The 21,270-nt window shown below is 41.8% G+C and overlaps 1 protein-coding gene across 8 annotated transcripts in view; it reads right to left on the minus strand.

The window, feature by feature from the left end:
- LOC124043421 (tropomyosin alpha-3 chain) overlaps window positions 1–21,270 on the minus strand; it is a 36,426-nt gene that overhangs the window by 12,247 nt on the left and 2,909 nt on the right. For 2 of the 8 annotated variants that reach the window (XM_046362022.1, XM_046362021.1), the window contains exons 3-6: window positions 7,431–7,564; window positions 4,104–4,221; window positions 3,720–3,790; window positions 2,204–2,279 (exon numbers count right to left, since the gene is read on the minus strand). In XM_046362022.1, the coding sequence (XP_046217978.1) occupies window positions 2,204–2,279; window positions 3,720–3,790; window positions 4,104–4,221; window positions 7,431–7,564 (399 nt within the window). Of the gene's footprint in view, window positions 1–2,203; window positions 2,280–3,719; window positions 3,791–4,103; window positions 4,222–7,430; window positions 7,565–10,844; window positions 11,520–21,270 lie in introns of those variants that run through there. The other 6 variants (XM_046362020.1, XM_046362019.1, XM_046362026.1 and 3 more) reach the window with 5 other exon arrangements.

The raw sequence follows: 21,270 nt of genomic DNA on the forward strand, positions 1-21,270 counted from the left end.
CTAGGCTGGATTCTGCGCATGAATTAAAGCTACTGGTTGCCTGACAGGCTCTTTCCCCCTTAAACTAATCTTTTTTCTCAAATCTGCAGGACATAAAACAGTAGAGGTAAGATGATATAGATGAGACATGACATGTATACACTTTTATATTCATTCCTAATTCCGTTATTTTCAAAAACAAGCGTCTCTGAAATGTCAACGGAGGACTGAGCTTTATTTTCAAAGCCTTTTACATTTAATCCAGCTTGTGTCATGCTAGTTTTGCAACCCGCGGAAACAACTGACGACAACCAACATGTAGAATCCTAAAATGTTGATTAAACCTGCACGTTATGTCAACAGAGCTCTGTACTGATTATCAGTTGCATTAGGTTACGAAATCTGACTTATTGGATATAATGTCAATGACATGTTAGAAATACCCCACTGAATGATTCAGAACATGATCATATTTGTCTTTGTAAGTTACATTTTATCGCCAAAGCATGTTTTCAGACACAGTGGACAGACACCCTATTCACACACACACCCCTCCTTTTCAGTACACACAGACATAGGCATTTACACACATACACTGCCTTCAGAAAGTATTCACACCCCTTGATTTTCACATTTTGTTGTGTTACAGCCCGATATTAAATTAATCAAATTGAGAGATTGTGACACTGGCCTACACACAATAGCCCATGTCAAAGTGGAATTGTGTTTGTATAAATGTGCACATATTAATACAAAATGAAAAGCTGAAATGTCTTGTCAATAAGTATTCAACCCCTTTGTTTATGGCAAGCTTAAATCATTTCAGGAGTAAAAATGTGCTTAACACATCACATAAGCTGCATGGACTTGCTGTGTGCAATAGTGTTTAACATGATTTTTGAATGACTACCTCATCTGTTTCCCACACATACAATTATCTTTAAAGGTCCCTCATTTGAGCAGTGAGTTTCAAAACAGATTCAACCAAAGACCAGGGAGGTTTTCTAATGCCTTGAAAAGGGAACCTATTGGAAGATGAGTAAAAAAAAAAGAAAAGCAGACTACACCTTAAATCATTGTGAAGTTATTACACTTTAGATGGTGTATTAGAGGTTGACCGATTATGATTTTTCAATGCCGGTACCAATTATTGGAGGACCAAAAAAGCCGATACCGATTAATCGGCCGATTTTGTTTTTACACATTGTTTTGTGTGTAATAATGACAATTACAACAATACTGAATTAACACTTCTTTTAACTTAATATAAAACATCAATAAAATAAATTTAGCCTCAAATAAATGAAACATCAGCCTCCCGGGTGGCGCAGTACTGCAGCGCCAGCTGTGCCACCAGAGACTCTGGGTTCGCGCCCAGGCTCTGTCGTAACCGGCCACTCCCGGGAGGTCCGTGGAGCGACGCACAATTGGCCTAGCGTTGTCCGGGTTAGGGAGGGTTTGGCCGGTAGGGAAATCCTTGTCTCATCGCGCACCAGCGACTCCTGTGGCGGGCCGGGCGCAGTGCACGCTAACCAAGGTTGCCAGGTGCATGGCGTTTCCTCCGACACATTGGTGCGGCTGGCTTCCGGGTTGGATGGCGCTGTGTTAAAGCAGTGCGGCTTGGTTGGGTTGAGTATCGGAGGACGCATGACTTTCAACCTTAGTCTCTCCCGAGCCCGTACGGGAGTTGTAGCTAAGCACAGGCAAAATCCTAGAAGAAAGAACACCTGGTTCTGTCTGCCTTCCAAAAGACACTGGGAGAGAAATTCACCTTTGAGCAGGACAACCTAAATCAAAAGGCAAACATACACTGGAGTTGCTTACCAAGACAGTGCATGTTCCTGAGTGGCCTAGTTACAGGTATGACCTAAATCTGCTTGAGAATCTATGGCAAGGCTTCAAAATGTGTCTAGCAATGATCAACAACCAACTTGACAGAGTTTAAAGAATTTATAATAATGTGCAAATATTGTACAATCCAAGAGTGCAAATACTCCGTAATCGCTACCAAAGGTGATTCTAACATGTATTGACTCAGGGGTGTGAATACTTGTAAATGAATTGTATTTCATTTTTAAAAGCACATTTTCACTTTGCATTATGGGGTAGTATGTGTAAGAGAAGGCAAGAGAAAAAAAGTTTAAGCATTTTGGAATTGCGACAAAGAAAACAAAATTTGGAATAAATTGAGGGGTATGAATTCACTCCGACAAACACACAATACCTGGTCTTCAGAGGCCTGCAGGGACTTCAGCGATTGGTCGAAACCCCTCAGCTCCTCCTCCAGGGCCCTGGCTTTGCTGTTAGTGCAGGGATGGGTCACACACATGCGGTGCAGGGGGCGTATGGAGGGTGGAGGGGTGGGTCATGCGTTGAATTTAGGTCGGACCCCCAGAAACATGCAGAGACGGACAGATGGGGGAGGAGGGCATTTATTAATTAGGATGCAGAACCATTGTTATGCAAACACACAAGTTTATTCTCATGGCCATGGGAACAGTGAGGATGGGGCCAGTTTGGGATGATACCGGAAGTGGGACTGCTATAATGCAGAGCCGTATCAAATACTTTTAAAAACTTTAGCTGTGCTTGATTTTGTTGGTCCAATACTATGGAACAGTCACAAAAGTGCAAACTCCAAGCAGTATTTGTATTTAAATATAGCGTCAAGCAGCCATAGCAGGGCTCAAACTACGGCCCCACAATGTCACCATCAGAACAAATTGGACAGATCGCCATAGGATTTGCCACTTCTGTACTCCTTACCATGCTTGCCAAATATCAGAACTCAACAGATCACAAAATTCTTTGGATGATGTATTTTTGAACATTTGTATTAATGTGGTCTTCTCCAGAACCACTCAGCACCAAACTTGGTATATAGCATCAATGGATACATATTTAAAATGCTAGGTTTTCCAAGGCTCTCGCTCAAACAATATGGCTGCTATAAGCCAATGAGCTTGTTTTTCCCTGTCCAACAATGCAACCATACGGCCAAAGAACTATACTCTACAGGTTAGCTAGACTCATCCCTGAGTGTGCCAAATGTCCTCAGGTCAAGTGCAATCAGGGTAGTCAGATCAAGAGGAATAAATAAGTGCCGTTATAGCGCCTCCGCGTGGTCGATTTAAACGTGCTCACATTGAGTCGACAGTGTTTGGAACATGTCTATCAAGTTGTTACAATATGAATAATGTGTCTGATTTATATGCATTTATGTGCCAGGTCAAGACCACTTGAATGTTCATTGGTCAGTAGCAGCCATGTTTGAGATGATAGAGGGGCATGAACTTTAAAAGTTTTCATCTTCAATCGCTTGTTATAGCGTGACCAAACTGGCACAGCACTGCATGAGAGGATGTGGCCTAGATTTGCTGCTTGAACACCTAATACATGACTCTGGCCTGGTATAGTGATGTAGACGGGGAATTGTTCAAATATATTCCAAATGAGACATCAAGATGTATGTTTGCATTCTGCATTGTGTAGTTCTGTAGTTGTGTGACCAGAGTATGTTTAATACAGAGCTACAATGCTGTACATGTCAAATTGATGCAGCATTTTGTGTGTAATAGATCTCTACATTCATTTGGAGGAAAACATCAGTATAACTAAATTATTTGACAAAATCCTATTCGGCTGTGTGGAATAATTTATGTAACGTACCACTAATGTAGTTCTGTGTATGCGTGTGTGTGTGTGTAACTATTGTGCAGTTCAATCACGTGGCCACTCACGCCTCAGCAAGCTCTGCCCTCTCCTCTGTGCGCTCGTGATCCCCCTCGATGATCAGCAGCTTACGAGCCACCTGTAGACGCACACACACAATTATTTACTGGCAGTTGCACAAGATGGCAGATGGAAACAACTGCTCACAAGATGTGCGCAGATGGTGAACAGGTGAAGTGTGAGTAAAGATGCCCACTGTGGATATAAATTGGGTACATCTAGGGAGAAACTGTACTAGTGAGCTTACAGCCTCACGTGAGAAGAAAAGTATGCGATGATGACCTCATCCACTTGTGTCTCGATGTTACCTCATTGGGTCCGTGTGTGCACGCATATGAGGTAGTACTAAAGCATTGTGTGCGTGTGTGTGTGTGAGAGAGAGATATGCTCACCTCCTCATACTTGCGGTCAGCCTCCTCAGCAATGTGCTTGGCCTCTTTCAGCTGGATCTCCTGTAGCTCCATCTTCTCCTCATCCTTCAGGGCCCTGTTCTCAATCACCTTCATGCCCCTGGAACAAACGCGCACATGTTAGATGTAATGTATCATCTAGGAAATCATTTGGTATTGAAACTTAGGATACGAAAAATGTAACACGGTGGTAATACGCCAATACTCGATATCAGACTTTGGATATTTGTCAAACTAAAACACACGATACTTAATATTGCACACCGTCAGCAGCATGTGACACTACATTTCACACACTGTCTGGGAAGCACAATGAGGGAGAAACTCAAAGGGTGCATCAGAGAAAGACATCCAATCAATTAACAGAAGATAGCGAGACCAAACACTAATCGTCAAAGATAGTGGTAACTAACCCAAGTAGTATCAACCGGCATCGTTTCCAATTGGAGCAAATGAAGCACAATGGGCAGAACAAGCAAAGAGGTGGGAAGAGCCAAGAACGAGCTAGAGAGAGCCCATTGGCCTGATGTAGCATGTATTTGCATATTTTCATTAGGGAATGCAAAGTCTGAAGTGCACGTGTGCAACAACTCAATTCGCCCTTGCACTCTTAAACATTTTTAGCAGAATGTTGGCCATCCCCTCATCCCACTGGACATCCCCTCATCCCACTGGACATCCCCTCATCATATTTGAGGGGAAGTTCTAAACTGATCCTTAAGATTTATACCCCTGTGATGAGTACGCGTTTCCCCTTTTGTCTGTCATCGTTGTGCCCATTTGCTTTCACTTCCAGTCCAACAACGACAAACTGACTAGGTTTAAACCCGGGATGGTCAACTGGCAGCCTGCATTTAGAGGACCAGTCAAAAGTTAAACCACCTACTCATTCAAGGGTTTTTCTTTATTTTTCCTATTTTCTACATTGTAGAATAGAAGTGAAGACATCAAAACTATGAAGACATCAAAACTGTGCAGTCGCAAAAAGCATCAAGCACTATGAAACTGGGTCTCATGAGGACCGCCACAGGAAAGGAAGACAATTACCTCTGCCGCAGAGGATAAGTTCATTAGAGTTACCAGCCTCAGAAATTGCAGCCCAAATAAATGCTTCAGAGTCCAAGTAACAGACATCTCAACTGTTCAGAGGAGACTGTGAATCAGGCCTTCATGGTCAAATTGCTGCAAAGAAACCACTGCTAAAGGACACCAATAAGAAGAAGCCACTTTTCTGGACCAAGAAAGACGAGTAATGGACATTAGATGGGTGGAAATCTGTCCTTTGGTCTGGAGTCCAAATTGGAGATTTTTGGTTCCAACTGCGGTGTCTTTGTGAGATGCAGAGTAGGTGAACGGATGATCGCCGCATGTGTGGTTCCCACCGTGAAACATGGAGTAGGAGGTGCTTTCCTGGTAACAATGTGAGGGATTTATTTAGAATTCAAGACACACTTAACCAGTATGGCTCCAACAGCATTCTGCAGCGATACGCCATCCCATCTGGTTTGCGCTTAGTTGGACTCTTTTTCTTCCCCCAAAAGGACGACCCAAAACACCTCCTGGCTGTGAAAGGGCTATTTGACTAAGGAGAGTGATGGAGTGGTGCATCAGATGACGTGGCCTCCACATCACCCGACCTCAACCCAATTGAGATGGTTTTGGCGCCCCCCCTCGGGTTTGAGCCGTGGGGGATCTTCTTGGGCTATACACAACGTTGTCTCAGGGTAGTAAGTTGGTGATTGAAGATATCCCTCTAGCGATGTGGGGGCTGTGCTTTGGCAAAGTGGGTGTGGTTATATCCTGCCTGGTTGGCCCTGTCTGGAAGTATCATCGGAAGGGGCTACAGTGTCTCCCGACTCCCATCTTAGCCTCCAGTATTTATGCTGCAATAGCTTATGTGGGGGGGGCGACTCCTTGCTGTCCCCAGTCCACCAGGTCGTGCTGCTGCTCCAGTTTCAACTGTTCTGCCTGCGGCTATGGAACACTGACCTGTCCACCAGATGTCCTACCTTGTCCCGGATCTGCTGTTTTCGACTCTCTCTCGACCGCACCTGCTGTCTCCAACTCTGAATGATTGGCTATGAAAAGTCAACTGACATTTACTCCCGAGGTGCTGACCTGCTGCACCCTCTACAACCACTGTGATGATTCTAATTATTATTATTTGACCCTGCTGGTCATCTATGATCGTTTGAACATCTTGGCCATGTACTGTTATAATCTCAATCTGCCATAGCCAGAAGAGGACTGGTCCCCCCTCAGAGCCTGGTTCCTCTCTAGGTTTCTTCCTTTATTAGGGAGTTTTTACTAGCAACTGTGCTTCTACATCTGCATTGCTTGCTGTTTGGGGTTTTAGGCTGGGTTTCTGTGTAGCGCTTTGTGACATCGGCTGATGTACAAAGGGCTTCATCAATACATTTGATTGATTTATGAGTTGGGGTGAAGGAAAAGCAGACAAGAAGTGCTCAGCATATGAAGAAACTCCTTTAAGACTAATCCACATCAAGCTGGTTGAGAGGCAAACGGTGGCTACTTTGAAGAATCTAAAATATATTTTGATTTGTTTAAAAAAAAACTTTGGTTACATGATTCCATGTGTTACTTCATAGTCGTCTTCATTATTATTCTAAAATGAAGAAAAAAAATAAAGGAAATAGCTTGAGTAGGTGTGTCCAAACTGACTGGTACTGTAGGCCCGCATACCCATGAGCCACTGTGGCTCCTCCAATTGTTGTGCCCCCACCTCCATCAAAGTTGCCCATCACTGGTTCAGAACAGTGACTATGGCCAAGTCCCCACTTTTTCCAATATGTCTTACTTCATGGGATCCCATGTTAAAAAGTCATGCTTCCTTTGCTGCATAGGGCCTTCGATAAATTATTTGTGTGTGCTTATATTAGTCCTATTTCAAACATGTACAAGTGTATACAACTTTATGCAGATGACACTTACACCATTTCCAACAGTTGACCAAGCTATGATAGAGCTGCAATCCGAGATTCTTGCCTTACAGAAAGCCCTGGTTGGTTTATAATTCATACTTGCTGGCAAGAGTAAATAGATGTTGTTGCATGCTAACAGATGACTGGAAGTCTGTGGGTAATGCTAGTTAGCATTGGCTCGCAAAACTACCTCTAATGTCCTTCATACTGGACAGACATAAAAATGGTATCCATGAGTTCATCTGACCCTAGGGGAGAAAATAAAGGGCCTCATTGCCAAAATCCCAGAGTATCCCTTTAAAACAGTGGTGTTTGGAGAATTGCAGTGTTTTCCCCTTTGTGTTCACGTGCGCTGTGTTCCACTGACCTCTCACTTTCGTCTGCAGCCTTCTCGGCCTCCTCCAGTTTCTGCAGAGCGGTCGCCAGTCTCTCCTGGGCCCTGTCCAACTCCTCCTCAACCAGCTGGATACGCCTGTTCAGGGAAGCAACTTCAGCCTCAGCCTGTATCAGGGAGGGGGAGAAGGGAAAGAGTTGGACGTATACTGACATTTCGCCTCAAATTTAAATGGAATTGACCTCAACCCCTCTTTCAACATACGATTTACTGTATATGCCATGATGATTGATATAGTGCTTTTTCTAGTGCTCAAAGCACGTAACATTGCATCACATCTCACGTTGTCCACCGACGTAGGAGGCTAGACTCAATATGCTCCAGTCAGATTACCATTTATTCACCTTGATTTTCTCACACGCATCCATCCAGTACACTGGTTATGTTCAGTGTAACACAACACTGCAGAATCTGTTACTTTGTATTCTGTGAGCTCAACGCACCGTTTCTCTATCAAGCATTAACTGTTGGAAGATGTAAGATGAAATTTGTAACAGGTCAATATTTGTATTAGTTAAGAGCTGAACATGTGGTAATTATCTACAATGAGCACAAGCCAGTGTTGCTACAGCTGCACATTATCAGTGAGGGAGTTCTATTACGCTGGGCCGGGTTTTTTAGAAAATAAATGTTTGAAGCGTTAATTAGTTTTCCTTGGGAGACAGATCAAGCTTTATCAAATTACTTTTGTGAAAACACAGAATCCTACACGTCCTTTACCGTCACTTTTTGAAGCCACCCCTCAGTAAAAGGCACATGACAGCCAGCTTGGAGTTTGCCAAAAAGCACCCAAATACTCTCAGAACCAAGATTGATCTCTTTGGCCTGAATGCCAAGTGACATGTCTGGAGGAAACCTGCCACCATCCCTACAATAAAGCTTGGTGGTAGCAGCATCATGCTGTGGGGATGTTTTTCAGCAGCAGGGACTGGGAGACTAGTCAGGATTGAGGGAAAGATGAATGGAGCAAAGTACAGAGAGATTTATTTTACCCTTTTTTTCCTCCCTAATTTTGTGGTATCCAATTGGTAGTTAGTCTGGTCTCGTCGCTGCAACTCCCGTACAGACTCGGAGAGGTGAAGGTCGAGAGCTGTCCGTCCTCCGAAATACAACCCAACCAAGCAGCACTGCTTCTTGACCCAATGCCCACTTAACCTGGAAGCCAGCTGCACCAATGTGTCGGAGGAAACACCGTACACCTGGCTACAGTGTCAGCGTGCACTGTGCCCAGCCCGCCACAGGAGTCCCTAGTGCGCGATGGGACAAGGACATCCCTGCCGGCCAAACCCTCCCCTAAACCGCGCGATGCTGGGCCAATCGTGCGCCACCCCACGGGTCTCCACGTCCGAGCCTGGACTCGAACCCAGTACAGAGAGATAGTTGATTTTTTTTTAACTGCTCCAGAGCGCTCAAGACCTCAGACTGGGGCAAGGTTCACCTTCCAATAGGACAACGACCCTAAGCACACAGCCAAGACAAAGGAGGAGTGGCTTCGGGACAAGTCTCTGAATGTCTTTGAGTGGCCCAGCCAGAGGCCAGACTTGAACCCGATCTAACATCTCTGGAGAGACCTGAAAATATCTGTGTTGCGACGCTCCCCATCCAACTTGACAGAGCTTGAGAGGATCTGCAGAGAATAATGGGAGAAACTCCCTAAATACAGGTGCGTCAAGCATGTAACATCATACCCAAGAAGACTTGAGGCTGTAAATCGCTGACAAAAGGTGCATAAAGGTCTGAGTAAAGGGTAGGACTACTTATGTAAATGTGATTTGTTCTTTAACAATCTAAAAACCTGTTTTTGCCTTATCAAAATCTAATATCGTGTGAAGAGTGATGAAAAGGTTTTATTTAATCAATTTTAGAGAGAGGCTATAAGGTAACTTAGTTGTGGAAAGTTATGAGTCTCAGCCTCTAGCGAATTCAAGGAAATGTATGAAACAGATGATAGATCTCACCACTGGAGAGAAGATGGAGCTAGATTACATTCTGCTAATTCTCTCATTGATGAAATATTGGATTTAAATGCAGTTTTGTCCCCCAAAACTAATATATGTTATTGACTGAGTGCACTAAGTTATATAGACTTGACTCTTTGGTAAAGTGTCTTCATGGGGCGGCCACGATTTAGCAGTGGCGTGCCTCTGCTTGGGGAAACACAAAATATATTGCATTTTAAAACTAGTTTCATTGGGAAGGCAGATAAAAGCCTTTTTATCCAAAGCAATCACTTGTGCATGTGAAAACAGAATCCTACTCATTACTCCACGTGCTTAACCTACACCGCTTTTGTTTTGAGCAGACTTGACCTTCGGCCAAAACTGGGCACCTGGCTCAAGTCTGGAAAGCAGCCCAGTTCCAAAACAAATACAATCAACACTAACCCAGTTCATCCGGGGCATTTATCAAATCCCCCTCAGTATATCTGGCTTAAAGTACCTGTCCAGTGAAAATCTAACTTGTAAAAGTTAATATTCTGTTAACTCACAAACAAATTATGTTGTTGACTCATCAGATACTCGTATGGGGCCAAAGCATAAATTTGAGACAACTATCAGGAAACAAACTCAAATAAAAAGTCAAAAAAAGAGGATGAGCTGGCCAATTAGTGGTCTACTTGTGTTCATATTTTTAATGGTGTATAGGCTCACACCATTCCAACACAGAAAATATTTGTTTTAACACACATAATTAACAAAACTATTAAACCCATATTGTAATTAATTACAGGTCATGTCCGCAAACACTGGACAATTACTTTAAGCCCCAGTCCCTCAATGACTTCAATTTCAAAAATGTGGTCATAAAGCCCCCACCCATGTTGCGCAACGCCTTCCACTAACAATTCCTTTGTAATGTTACTCAACAATACACATCCCATTTGATAGGTGTCAATAGGAGACTACCTAAAAACACCTCACTTCTATACAGCTACGACCGGAAATGACTTGTTCGTAGCAGGTTAGGAGAATTAGATTAAGGTTAGGAAAAGGTTTATCGAAAATGCTCTTCTAACCCTGTAGTTCCCAACCAGCGGTACTAAGACTTGGTCTACGACTCATGATGCCATAAATACTGGTAAAATGCACGAGAGGATACTTCAGGTGTTCTCCGGCACAAGTAAAATGTTGGTGGTGGTACAGTAACAGATAACGGTTGGGTACCACTGTCCTAACCTGCTACGAAAAGTCCCATGTTAATAGGCTCCTTGTAGGGCGGGGGTGTAACGTTAAAAGGTTAATTGCATGAATGACAACCCAGGCAAAGTGGTAGTATACTTTTAAAAAGAAACAATGTAGCGCACGTCGATCTAATATTGTCAAAATGCCAAAGAATTATATTTAAAAAATGGTAATGTCGATGGATAATTCTGAAATATAATTTTACCTGTTCTCGTGATGTTTTCTCCACCTCGACCTGTCTCTGAAGAAGTTCAGCTCGCTCTTCGGCTTCATCTGCCTGTTGCTGTAAAACTTTGATCTTTCGCTTAACTGCGTCGATACTGTTGTTTCCAGACATTTTATTTTGTTTGTGAGAGTAGGTTAGTCCTAGTTAGTTTGTTTCCCCTTCTTTAAAAAAGTTATAACTTCGGCACGAGTTCTTCAGAACGGGAGAAAAAAAAAGCAGCAACGCCCTGCCAAATGGTCAAACGTTGATTGTAGTGGCGTGGGAATATGCGTTCTTCCTCCAAACAGCAGGACACAACGCATTTAAGATTGACACTGGTCTAACCGAATTTCGTCCAAAATTCGTGTTTTCAAAGTAGCCTAATCCGGTTAATGTTTTAAATAGTTTCTGCTGCTATAATTTACCAGGAAGACGCAAAAAAATATATTTTTTATTTTTTTTATTCTACAGACGTGGCAAGCTAACAGTCCTAATTCATTGGCTTCCGCTGTGAAAAATGGGACGAATTCTTTCAATTGCACGCGGTTATAATTTAAGCTCAATCAAACGAATGAATGAATGAATTCAAAATTGGCTTAACAAGGGATTTGCTGTCCGTTCTCTCCCCTGTCTCTAAATCACTATGCCCTGCCCGCTTGGTTCAGCTCTTTTCTTTTCAACCCACTTCCGGCTTGCTCCACACCCAAATGTCTGGCGTAGACAATAAACTGGAATGCTGATCCAGAGTCAGCCCCTAGAACACTAGTTGGTCCCCAGAAGGAAAGTTTTAAAAATGATCCCGTCAGCACAATGTATATTCGACCGGAAAGCACTCCTTGGTTACACGTGTCCTGACCAGGTGAAGTGACGTTTCATTTATAAATCACTCGCATTCCAAGTCACTCCCGAGGTAGCATATGAAAGTACATGTAAGGGGGGATTCCCCTGCATGAGAATGTCATCTCAACATCACGATTTAGTACACATTTGTGAATGTTTGAATGGTGTAAGTGTGTTTCTATCTACAGGCTATTTTGTATGGTATGCCTACTTGTTCATCATATGTGACTACTTGCTTTGTATGTGTACATTTGTTTGCTTGTCAACACATTACACCTGAAACCTCCAGATACCAAATATGACTGCTTCTTCATTCCTTCCTATTGCACAACAACTTGAGGATGCTGAGACATGCACCACAACACACACACAAATCAAGTCACTACTTGTGAGCCATCACTACATTCAGTGTGATATAAAACAAGAAAATGCACATTGTCTTGTTAAATTTTGGTTTAAAGATGGGTTATGAAAACATCAGGCCTAGCTAAATAATTCAATTATGCCCAAAATAATATTTCCTTGTGAGATAAAGTGTTTTGAATGGGATTGAACGCTTCAATTTTAGTGAATACACAGAGCTGTGAAGGTGTTTGGATTTACCAGGATTGTGTTTATTAGGGCACTCAATTAAAAGATTAAAACAGTTTCCAAGAGAAAAATAAAATAAGCATTTCTAATTGTTCAAGTCCAGGAAGTCCCTCCTTGTTTTCTTCCGACCTTGTTACTCACTCGTGTGGTGTGAATGGTTCACTCGTGTGAATGGTTCTCAGTAGGTGAATTGATTGTTCACTTGCACGTCCAGTTGTGACCACCAAGTGTCGCCCCAGACCACATGTTTGGCACTGTGAGACAATTTTAGACGTTGAGTGAGTTTCTGCACATTGACCAAGTTTACATGCACTCAGTATTCCGAATAGAAGCTCATATCCCGCTAAGGTTTTTTCGAGATAAGCTGTTTACATGCACCTTTGATATTCTTCTCATAAGTATCCCTGTAGTCATGCATAAACATAATATTCCTAATTTAAATTCACATGGGTGAAATGGAATAGTAACAAATATGGACACCGACTGTAGGCCTATATATAACCTCTCACATATAGTGGATAAATATCTTGAGAAAATGCAAATTCATGTTGTTGTTGTTGTTTTTTTACACCGTTATGCAAGCAGACCGTATTTCAACCACATAAAATATGCAACCAAGACGAGCTGAAGTCTTATCAGAAGAGTGTTTTGCCGTTTTATCAGCTTTTAATTTCCTTAAAACTGGTCAAACTCATGACATTTGGACAAATGTACACATACCAAGCGCATAGTCACACACGATGAACCATTGAGGACCACTTTGGAAACAAGCGTTTTAATTAATACTTTGAAGTGATATCCTCTGGGTTCGCATTGTGCATTTTGTTGTTTTTGTCTGTTGCCCAAAATAAATCCAATTAAATTTTGTACAGGAACAATCATTCCACTGTTTTGGAGAAATTGCATATTCTCCCCGGTCCCTAAACGAAACAGACAACTTTACTGGTGTTATCTATATTACTAATGCATTCATTCTATCAAAGCCAGACATTATTCTACTTTATTTAGTCTTTTGGGGCAACACGTTGTGACAGAAGAGAACCGTGTATCAAACGTAGTTGACAAACAAAATGGCCTACCAAATGTCGGAAATTGTAAGTAGAAACTTAATTTAAATTATAGTAAATTAATTATAGTAGGCTAAATTATTATTGTTGATCAAACTGCGCAGGTAGTCTACTTTTTGAAGTGATTTGATTGACAAGCAGATGAAAACGTCACTCTGCACACATAATATGCGAAACTGAGCCTGCGCAGAACGCGGTTTTTCACGGTCCACGCAGGCTCAGTTTAGTATATAATGGGAGTAAACAGGACAATATTTTTACATGCCACAATATCCCGTTTTAGATCAGCATATCCGAAGCATCTTATCCAGGGTTCTCAAACTGAATACAAGCTTTTTATTGTAAACGGGATATGATGTTTATATGAGTCAACTCAAAAACAGAATACTTGAGTATTCTGAAAAATAACGGGATATTTGGTGTGCATGGAAATGTGGTCAGTGATTCTGCATTGCTTTGGCCAAAGTATCCCTATACATTTACATAACTGTGAAATGTTACTTGTATATGGGTCTATTTAGATGTAGAACTAAGTTTGTAACAGTAAGTCTATTGAAAAAAAATCTAAAAATTATTCCATGACATTCGTGTCTTAGTTAAGTTGAGGTTATTTTCACATTTAAAGTTTCATTCTCACAATGCACAAGTACAGTGAAATGCCTTTATTGCTCTTTCCCAACAATCCAGTAGTACAATCAAATAAATGTAAAAAGTCAAGTGGAACAAAAAAGTAAGTAAGCTATATACAGGGTCAGTTCCAGAGTCTGCTAACACCATCTTTACAATGTGCAGGGATACTGGAGTGTTATAATTATATATGTATAGGGGTAGGGTGACTAGGCATCAGGATGAATGATAAACAGAGTAGCAACAGCGTATATGGTGTTTGTGTGTGTTTTGCAATGAAGGTTTACAGTAGCCTCAATAGCACTGTAGGATAGCACCATGGTGTAGCTAGCTGCTGTCTTCCTCTGTGTAAGATACACAACTTAGGAGGCTCATGGTTCTCACCCACTTCCATAGACTTAAACAGTAATTATGAAGACTTCCGGAGGACATCCTCCAATCTATCAGAGCTCATGCAGCATTAACTGACATGTTGCTCATCCAATCAAAGGATCATAGAATGAATCTAGTACTGAAAGCATAAGCTACAGCTAGCTAGCACTGCAGTGCATAACGTGTGGTGAGTTGTTGACTCAGAGAAAGACAACAGTTGAACCGGTTTGAACAAATTAATTTATAAAAACATTAAGAAGAAGTAGCAGAGAGATAGAGCTAGCCATATTTCATTGTATTTTCTTCTTCTTCCTAGTTTACCTTTCACTTACTTACTTACTTAGCTAGCTAATGCAGCTAATTTAGCCTACTCAAAACCTGAGGAATGCTATTTATGTTAGCTAGCTAAGGTTATCCTACACTGCAACTTTTCCAAGTGAAGGTAAGCTTTTGGTTTTATGCATTTATTGCCACTGGGGCCCGCCGGTGTAACTGTACTGTGTGATCGTACAAATGGATTGGATTGTGGGAGAGTACGTTTAATAGCACTTTAGTTCTAGTAACTATGTTGACTACGGCGTCAGCTAATATGGTGATGATGTAGGCTGTGTAGCGGTTAGTGGTTTGAAGGTTTGGCTTGGATAAAAAAAAATTGCCTTGTCACAGACAGATGTTGTGTTTCTTTAAACGGAAACAAACGGAACAGAACGGGGATGGATCTATCTTAATTTGCCCAATAGAAACTCTCATTTTAGTTGCAACTGTTTGGACTAATTATTACACCCCAGATCAGCTAGATGCAGGCAAGAGTGTGCAAGGCGATATCGAATGTGTCACTGTCTGTCAACTTGATTACTCCAATTTGTCTCTTGACCTGTGCATCTACATTTTAAAGTTTCATTTATAGGCTATGTTACAGCAACCTCATGATGGGTATACAGTGCCTTGCGAAAGTATTCGGTCCCCTTGAACTTTGCGACATTTCAGGCTTCAAACATAAATATATAAAACTGTATTTTTTTGTAAAGAATCAACAAAAAGTGGGACACAATCATGAAGTGGAACGACATTTATTGGATATTTCAAACTTTTTTAACAAATCAAAAACTGAAAAATTGGGCGTGCAAAATTAAGTTAATAAGTTAATACTTTGTAGCGCCACCTTTTGCTGCGATTACAGCTGTAAGTCGCTTGGGGTATGTTTCTATCAGTTTTGCACATCGAGAGACTGAAATGTTTTCCCATTCCTCCTTGCAAAACAGCTCGAGCACAGTGAGGTTGGATGGAGAGCATTTGTGAACAGCAGTTTTCAGTTCTTTCCACAGATTCTCGATTGGATTCAGGTCTGGACTTTGACTTGGCCATTCTAACACCTGGATATGTTTATTTTTGAAACATTCCATTGTAGATTTTGCTTTATGTTTAGGATCATTGTCTTGTTGGAAGACAAATCTCCGTCCCAGTCTCAGGTCTTTTGCAGACTCCATCAGGTTTTCTTCCAGAATGGTCCTGTATTTGGCTCCATCCATCTTCCCATCAATTTTAACCATCTTCCCTGTCCCTGCTGAAGAAAAGCAGGCCCAAACCATGATGCTGCCACCACCATGTTTGACAGTGGGGATGGTGTGTTCAGGGTGATGAGCTGTGTTGCTTTTACGCCAAACATAACGTTTTGCATTGTTGCCAAATAGTTCAATTTTGGTTTCATCTGACCAGAGCACCTTCTTCCACATGTTTGGTGTGTCTCCCAGGTGGCTTGTGGCAAACTTTAAACGACACTTTTTATGGATATCTTTAAGAAATGGCTTTCTTCTTGCCACTCTTCCATAAAGGCCAGATTTGTGCAATATACGACTGATTGTTGACTCTGGACAGAGTCTCCCACCTCAGCTGTAGATCTCTGCAGTTCATCCAGAGTGATCATGGGCCTCTTGGCTGCATCTCTGATCAGTCTTCTCCTTGTATGAGCTGAAAGTTTAGAGGGACGGCCAGGTCTTGGTAGATTTGCAGTGGTCTGATACTCCTTCCATTTCAATATTATCGCTTGCACAGTGCTCCTTGGGATGTTTAAAGCTTGGGAAATCTTTTTGTATCCAAATCCGGCTTTAAACTTCTTCACAACAGTATCTCGGACCTGCCTGGTGTGTTCCTTGTTCTTCATGATGCTCTCTGCGCTTTTAACGGAACTCTGAGACTATCACAGTGCAGGTGCATTTATATGGAGACTTGATTACACACAGGTGGATTGTATTTATCATCATTAGTCATTTAGGTCAACATTGGATCATTCAGAGATCCTCACTGAACTTCTGGAGAGAGTTTGCTGCACTGAAAGTAAAGGGGCTGAATAATTTTGCACGCCCAATTTTTCAGTTTTTGATTTGTTAAAAAAGTTTGAAATATCCAATAAATGTCGTTCCACTTCATGATTGTGTCCCACTTGTTGTTGATCCTTCACAAAAAAAATACAGTTTTATATCTTTATGTTTGAAGCCTGAAATGTGGCAAAAGGTCGCAACGTTCAAGGGGGCCGAATACTTTCGCAAGGCACTGTAGGTCACATTCAAGTATCATGTAGTATCTTAAACCTATCAATGTTATATTGTGCTGGACGAATGGCGTATGAATGACAGTCATCCAATTTGCTGTCATAGAAATAAGGCCATGCTCATAGAAAAACAAATCATCTTCCCTGATCTTAAACAGCCCGACGTTAAACGGCCACACATGTTGTGTGTGTTTGCAAATTTTGTGTTTGTGTGTGTGAATGTGTATAGAGACTCCCCAAAATTATAGAAGGGTCAATGCAGATAGTCAGTGTAGCCATTTCGTTAGCTAGTCTTATGGCTTGAGGATAGAAACTGTTCAGGAGCTGTTGTTGTCAGACTTGATGCTTCAGTACCACTTGCCATGTGGAAGCAGAGAGAAGAGTTTAAGGCTTGGGTGGCTGGAGTCTTTAACAATTATTCAGGCCTTCACACCGCCTGATGTAGAGTTCCTGGATGGCAGGGAGCTCCGCCCTAGTGATGTACTGGGCTGTCCGCACCACCCTCTGTAGTGAGGGCAGTGCAGTTGCCATACAATCAGTGATGCAGTCAGTCAAGATGCTCTCAATGGTGCAGCTATAGAACTGTTTGTGGATTTGGGGGGGGGGGGGCTCTGTTGCGCATTCTTTGCAACTTTTCCTTGTGTGTGGACCATTTTAAGGTCTTAGTGAATTGGACACAGAGGAAAATTTAGGCTACATCTAGACCTAGATTTCCTAGACCTAGATTTCAGCCACAATCTTTTAGCAGTAGTTATCATGGTAAGAAAGGGCATAGCGGTAGCCTACATGCTAAAATGTGTTAGCTGTTAGTAAATACTGCATGCTAAACTATGCCTTCAGCAGGAGTTGAATGGACATTTGTTTTAGCCATTAGCTGCTGGCTAAGTAGTGCTGCTGAAAGACCGGAGCTTTGAGAGCTCCTTAATGTGCGAAGATTGAGTTGCTCTTTACCCTCTTGCTGAAAGCTGGGTACCCTTGATTTAATACAAGAGCGTAAGGAGCTAGGCATCCTCAGGCAGTCATAAAACTGTCCTTTAGCGTTGCTTATTATGACGCTAATCCCGAGCATGTGGAGAGAGGCAGAAGGTCCACGGAGGTTAAAGAGAGGTCTGTCCCAACTGTTTAGAACTCTGACTCCTCTGAGACTCAGTAACACTGGAAACGACACACACACACACACACACACACACACACACACACACACACACACACACACACACACACACACACACACACACACACACACACACACACACACACACACACACACACACACACACACAGTGCAGAGCAACATTTGGAGAGATCTGAATACACTGCAGGGATAAATGCCCTTCACTAATCTCTTTGACACTATTGCTTCATGTTGATCTAGTTGTCTCTATGCAACAATGATTCTATTCTGGGGAAGATATTTAGGACATAACCAGCTATAGGGGAAAGAAGGTGGGGGCCAACCTAAATACATGTAGCCTGACAATGCACCCTAAATTCTTTGACTGCTCTGTCGTTCGCTACATACTTTATTTAGTCTGAGGATGCCATCATTGAAGTAATTTCTGGTGACGAGGGGAGTTGTACAAAACAAAGTAATTAGGGATTGGATTGTCTCTAACCAAATCAGAGTATCAACGCCAATGACTAATTTTCAAACCGCTGCTTTACCCAAGAGTTTTCTAGCTCTGGTCCAACCTATCGCTTTCTGGACCAATAAGACTGCCCGAATGTGTTTGCATTTGGTGTAGGGTCGGGGAGGTCCTCAGATCCAGACTCATTGCGGAGAAAAAATATATAGTAAGGTGTACGGGTAGCCAGGCAAAAGAACACTCCCCTTCGTATGGACAGTGAAGCAAAAATTGTACATTTGGCTCTATACTCCAGCATTTTGGATTTGAGATCAAATGTTTCATGAGACGACAGTACATAATGTCACCTTTTATTTTAGGTATTTTTTATACATATCTGTTTTACCGTTTAGAAATGAAATCACTATGTATCTGGTCCCACCCATGTGAAGAAATCAGAGGTATTTGGACATATTTCTTGCACGCAATGACTACATTAAGCTTGTGACTACAACCATTTTGTATGCAATTGCAGTTCGTTTTGGTTGTGCTATGCTTTGCCCAATAGTAACTGAACGGTGAATGATGGCTGGAGTAATTTTCTTTCTAAGTGAGTAGATAAGATGTTTCTGAACGCTTCTAAATGAATCCTAATAATTCCATGATTAAGAAAAATCATGAATGAACCATGAGTAATGGCAAGTGAGACGCCGTTTATAGGCTACAACAAAATATGCTATCTTCTCACCATTACCAATAACATGGGAGGTTCGCATTTTCTTGGGGTATGATCTTTATTCATGATTTTGGGGGTATGATTGTTATTATTCATGATTCATTCACGATTATCCGTAATCAAGGTAGCATCCACATTAATGTAGAAGTGTTAAAAAATATCTATTCTTATTTACAATAACATTTACTCAAAAATGACATAAGACATTTTTCACCATTCATTTTGAGCAAAACATTATCCGAAACACAACCTAAGCAAACTGCATATCCATCCATCAAGTTTGTAGAGTAGACAATGTGTGCTAGGAATATGTGACCAAATACTACACCTTTGACTACTTTAATACAGTGTGATTGCAATTTGTCCAAATACTTATGACATCTTCGAATGGGGAGGGGGACAAGATATAGTGTTTTCATTTCTAAAAGGTAATGTTTGAAAATACTCTCAAATGAAAAGGTGACATTCTGTACTGTCATTTCATATGAAACATTTGAACTCAAATGTTGAGCTGTACATCCCCCTCTGGTATTTCTGTTATGACCCATTCTGCCCCCCTATCAGACCATTAAACGCAATATTGAAGCTCACACACTCACATGATTTTGCCACATAACTGTACAGACAGCGTAGGGCAGGCTGACCAGACAAGAGCACATAACACCCGTAATGACCTTGGCCATACGAGTCATTGGGTAATCATCACTCCATGGCACCACAAGACCTATTTACTTTACTTCCATGCATTCTCCCTATTGAGGAAAATTATTATGACGACAGCTGCTGTTTGTTCTATATCTAGAGTCCGGAGAAAAGCACTTCATTACAGTCAACTAGGGGAAATACAGAGAGAGGGAAGAAAGAGAATTACTGAGACAAAGGGAATGCAAGGGAAATTGTAGAATGAGAAAAAAACACCTAAACAACTAGAGGAAGAGAACGGTAAAGAAATAGAAAGGGGGAGGGGACTCGGATGAGATTGGCAACCCAAGTATAGTCTTGGCTGTGATAGCCTCAAGGTTAGAGAGGGAGGTTGGTAACGGGAGGTTCAAATCCCAGTGGAAAACGTGGCCTGGCAACTAGAGGATTGCTGGCATCAATAACTCACATGCCATCTACAGCAACTGTGCCCTTGAGCAAAGCCCTTAATCCCCAAACCTCTCCAGGGGCGCTGCTCTGTGGCTGACCCTGTCCTGCTCCCAGGCTGTTATGTTTGTATTTAGTTTCACAGCAAAAATAACAATATCTGTGCAAATTGACAAGAAAAGGTCTGTTATATTCCATTCCATTCTTTGGGGAGCGTTCAGATAGTACAGCCTGTGTGCACTATCCAGAATTAGCATGAAAACCAAACCTTTGAATTGTATCTTTTTTTTTTTGTACCTTTACTTTACTAGGCAAGTCAGTTAAGAACAAATTCTTATTTACAATGACGGCCTAGGAACAGTGGGTTAACTGCCTGTTCAGGGGCAGAACAACATATTTGTACCTTGTCAGCTCGGGGGTTTGAACTTGCAACCTTCCGGTCACTCGTCCAACGCTCTAACCACTAGCTTCCTAGCATGAGGGATAACCCTTAACTCCAGAGGTTTACTGCTCAAAATTAACTGTCACCAAAGAGGACTAAAAGTGTCAGTCAAAAACTGTCACTAAGTTATCATCCCAGAAACATGCAGGGCTCTGTGGTTTTCACATACTCCTTGACTTAACTAAAACATTGGCAATGTATGGGTAAAGGCACTACGGCTCGTGAATCCAAATGTCATGTGTTGTTCAGAAAGTCAGAATGGTTATAGTATCTGTTGCTCTGATGACTTTGGAGATGGTTAGTGTCTTGTGTTTCTATCGCTAGTAACATAACAGCAACTAGGTCTGGGGTTTTTCAAACCTGTTCCTTTGGACCCACAGGGTGTACAAGCTTTTGTTTTAGCCCAGCACCAGCACTCCTGATGCAACTCAAGGGCTTATTGATTAGTTAAATCAGATGTGTTAGTGCTGGGCTGGAACAAAAGCCTGGTCCCCAGGGCCAGACTTGACTAACTCTAGTGAGAATATCGATGATTATTGTCCCTAAAATGGT

Source organism: Oncorhynchus gorbuscha, linkage group LG09, assembly GCF_021184085.1.
Source record: "Oncorhynchus gorbuscha isolate QuinsamMale2020 ecotype Even-year linkage group LG09, OgorEven_v1.0, whole genome shotgun sequence".
Taxonomy (NCBI): domain Eukaryota; kingdom Metazoa; phylum Chordata; class Actinopteri; order Salmoniformes; family Salmonidae; genus Oncorhynchus; species Oncorhynchus gorbuscha.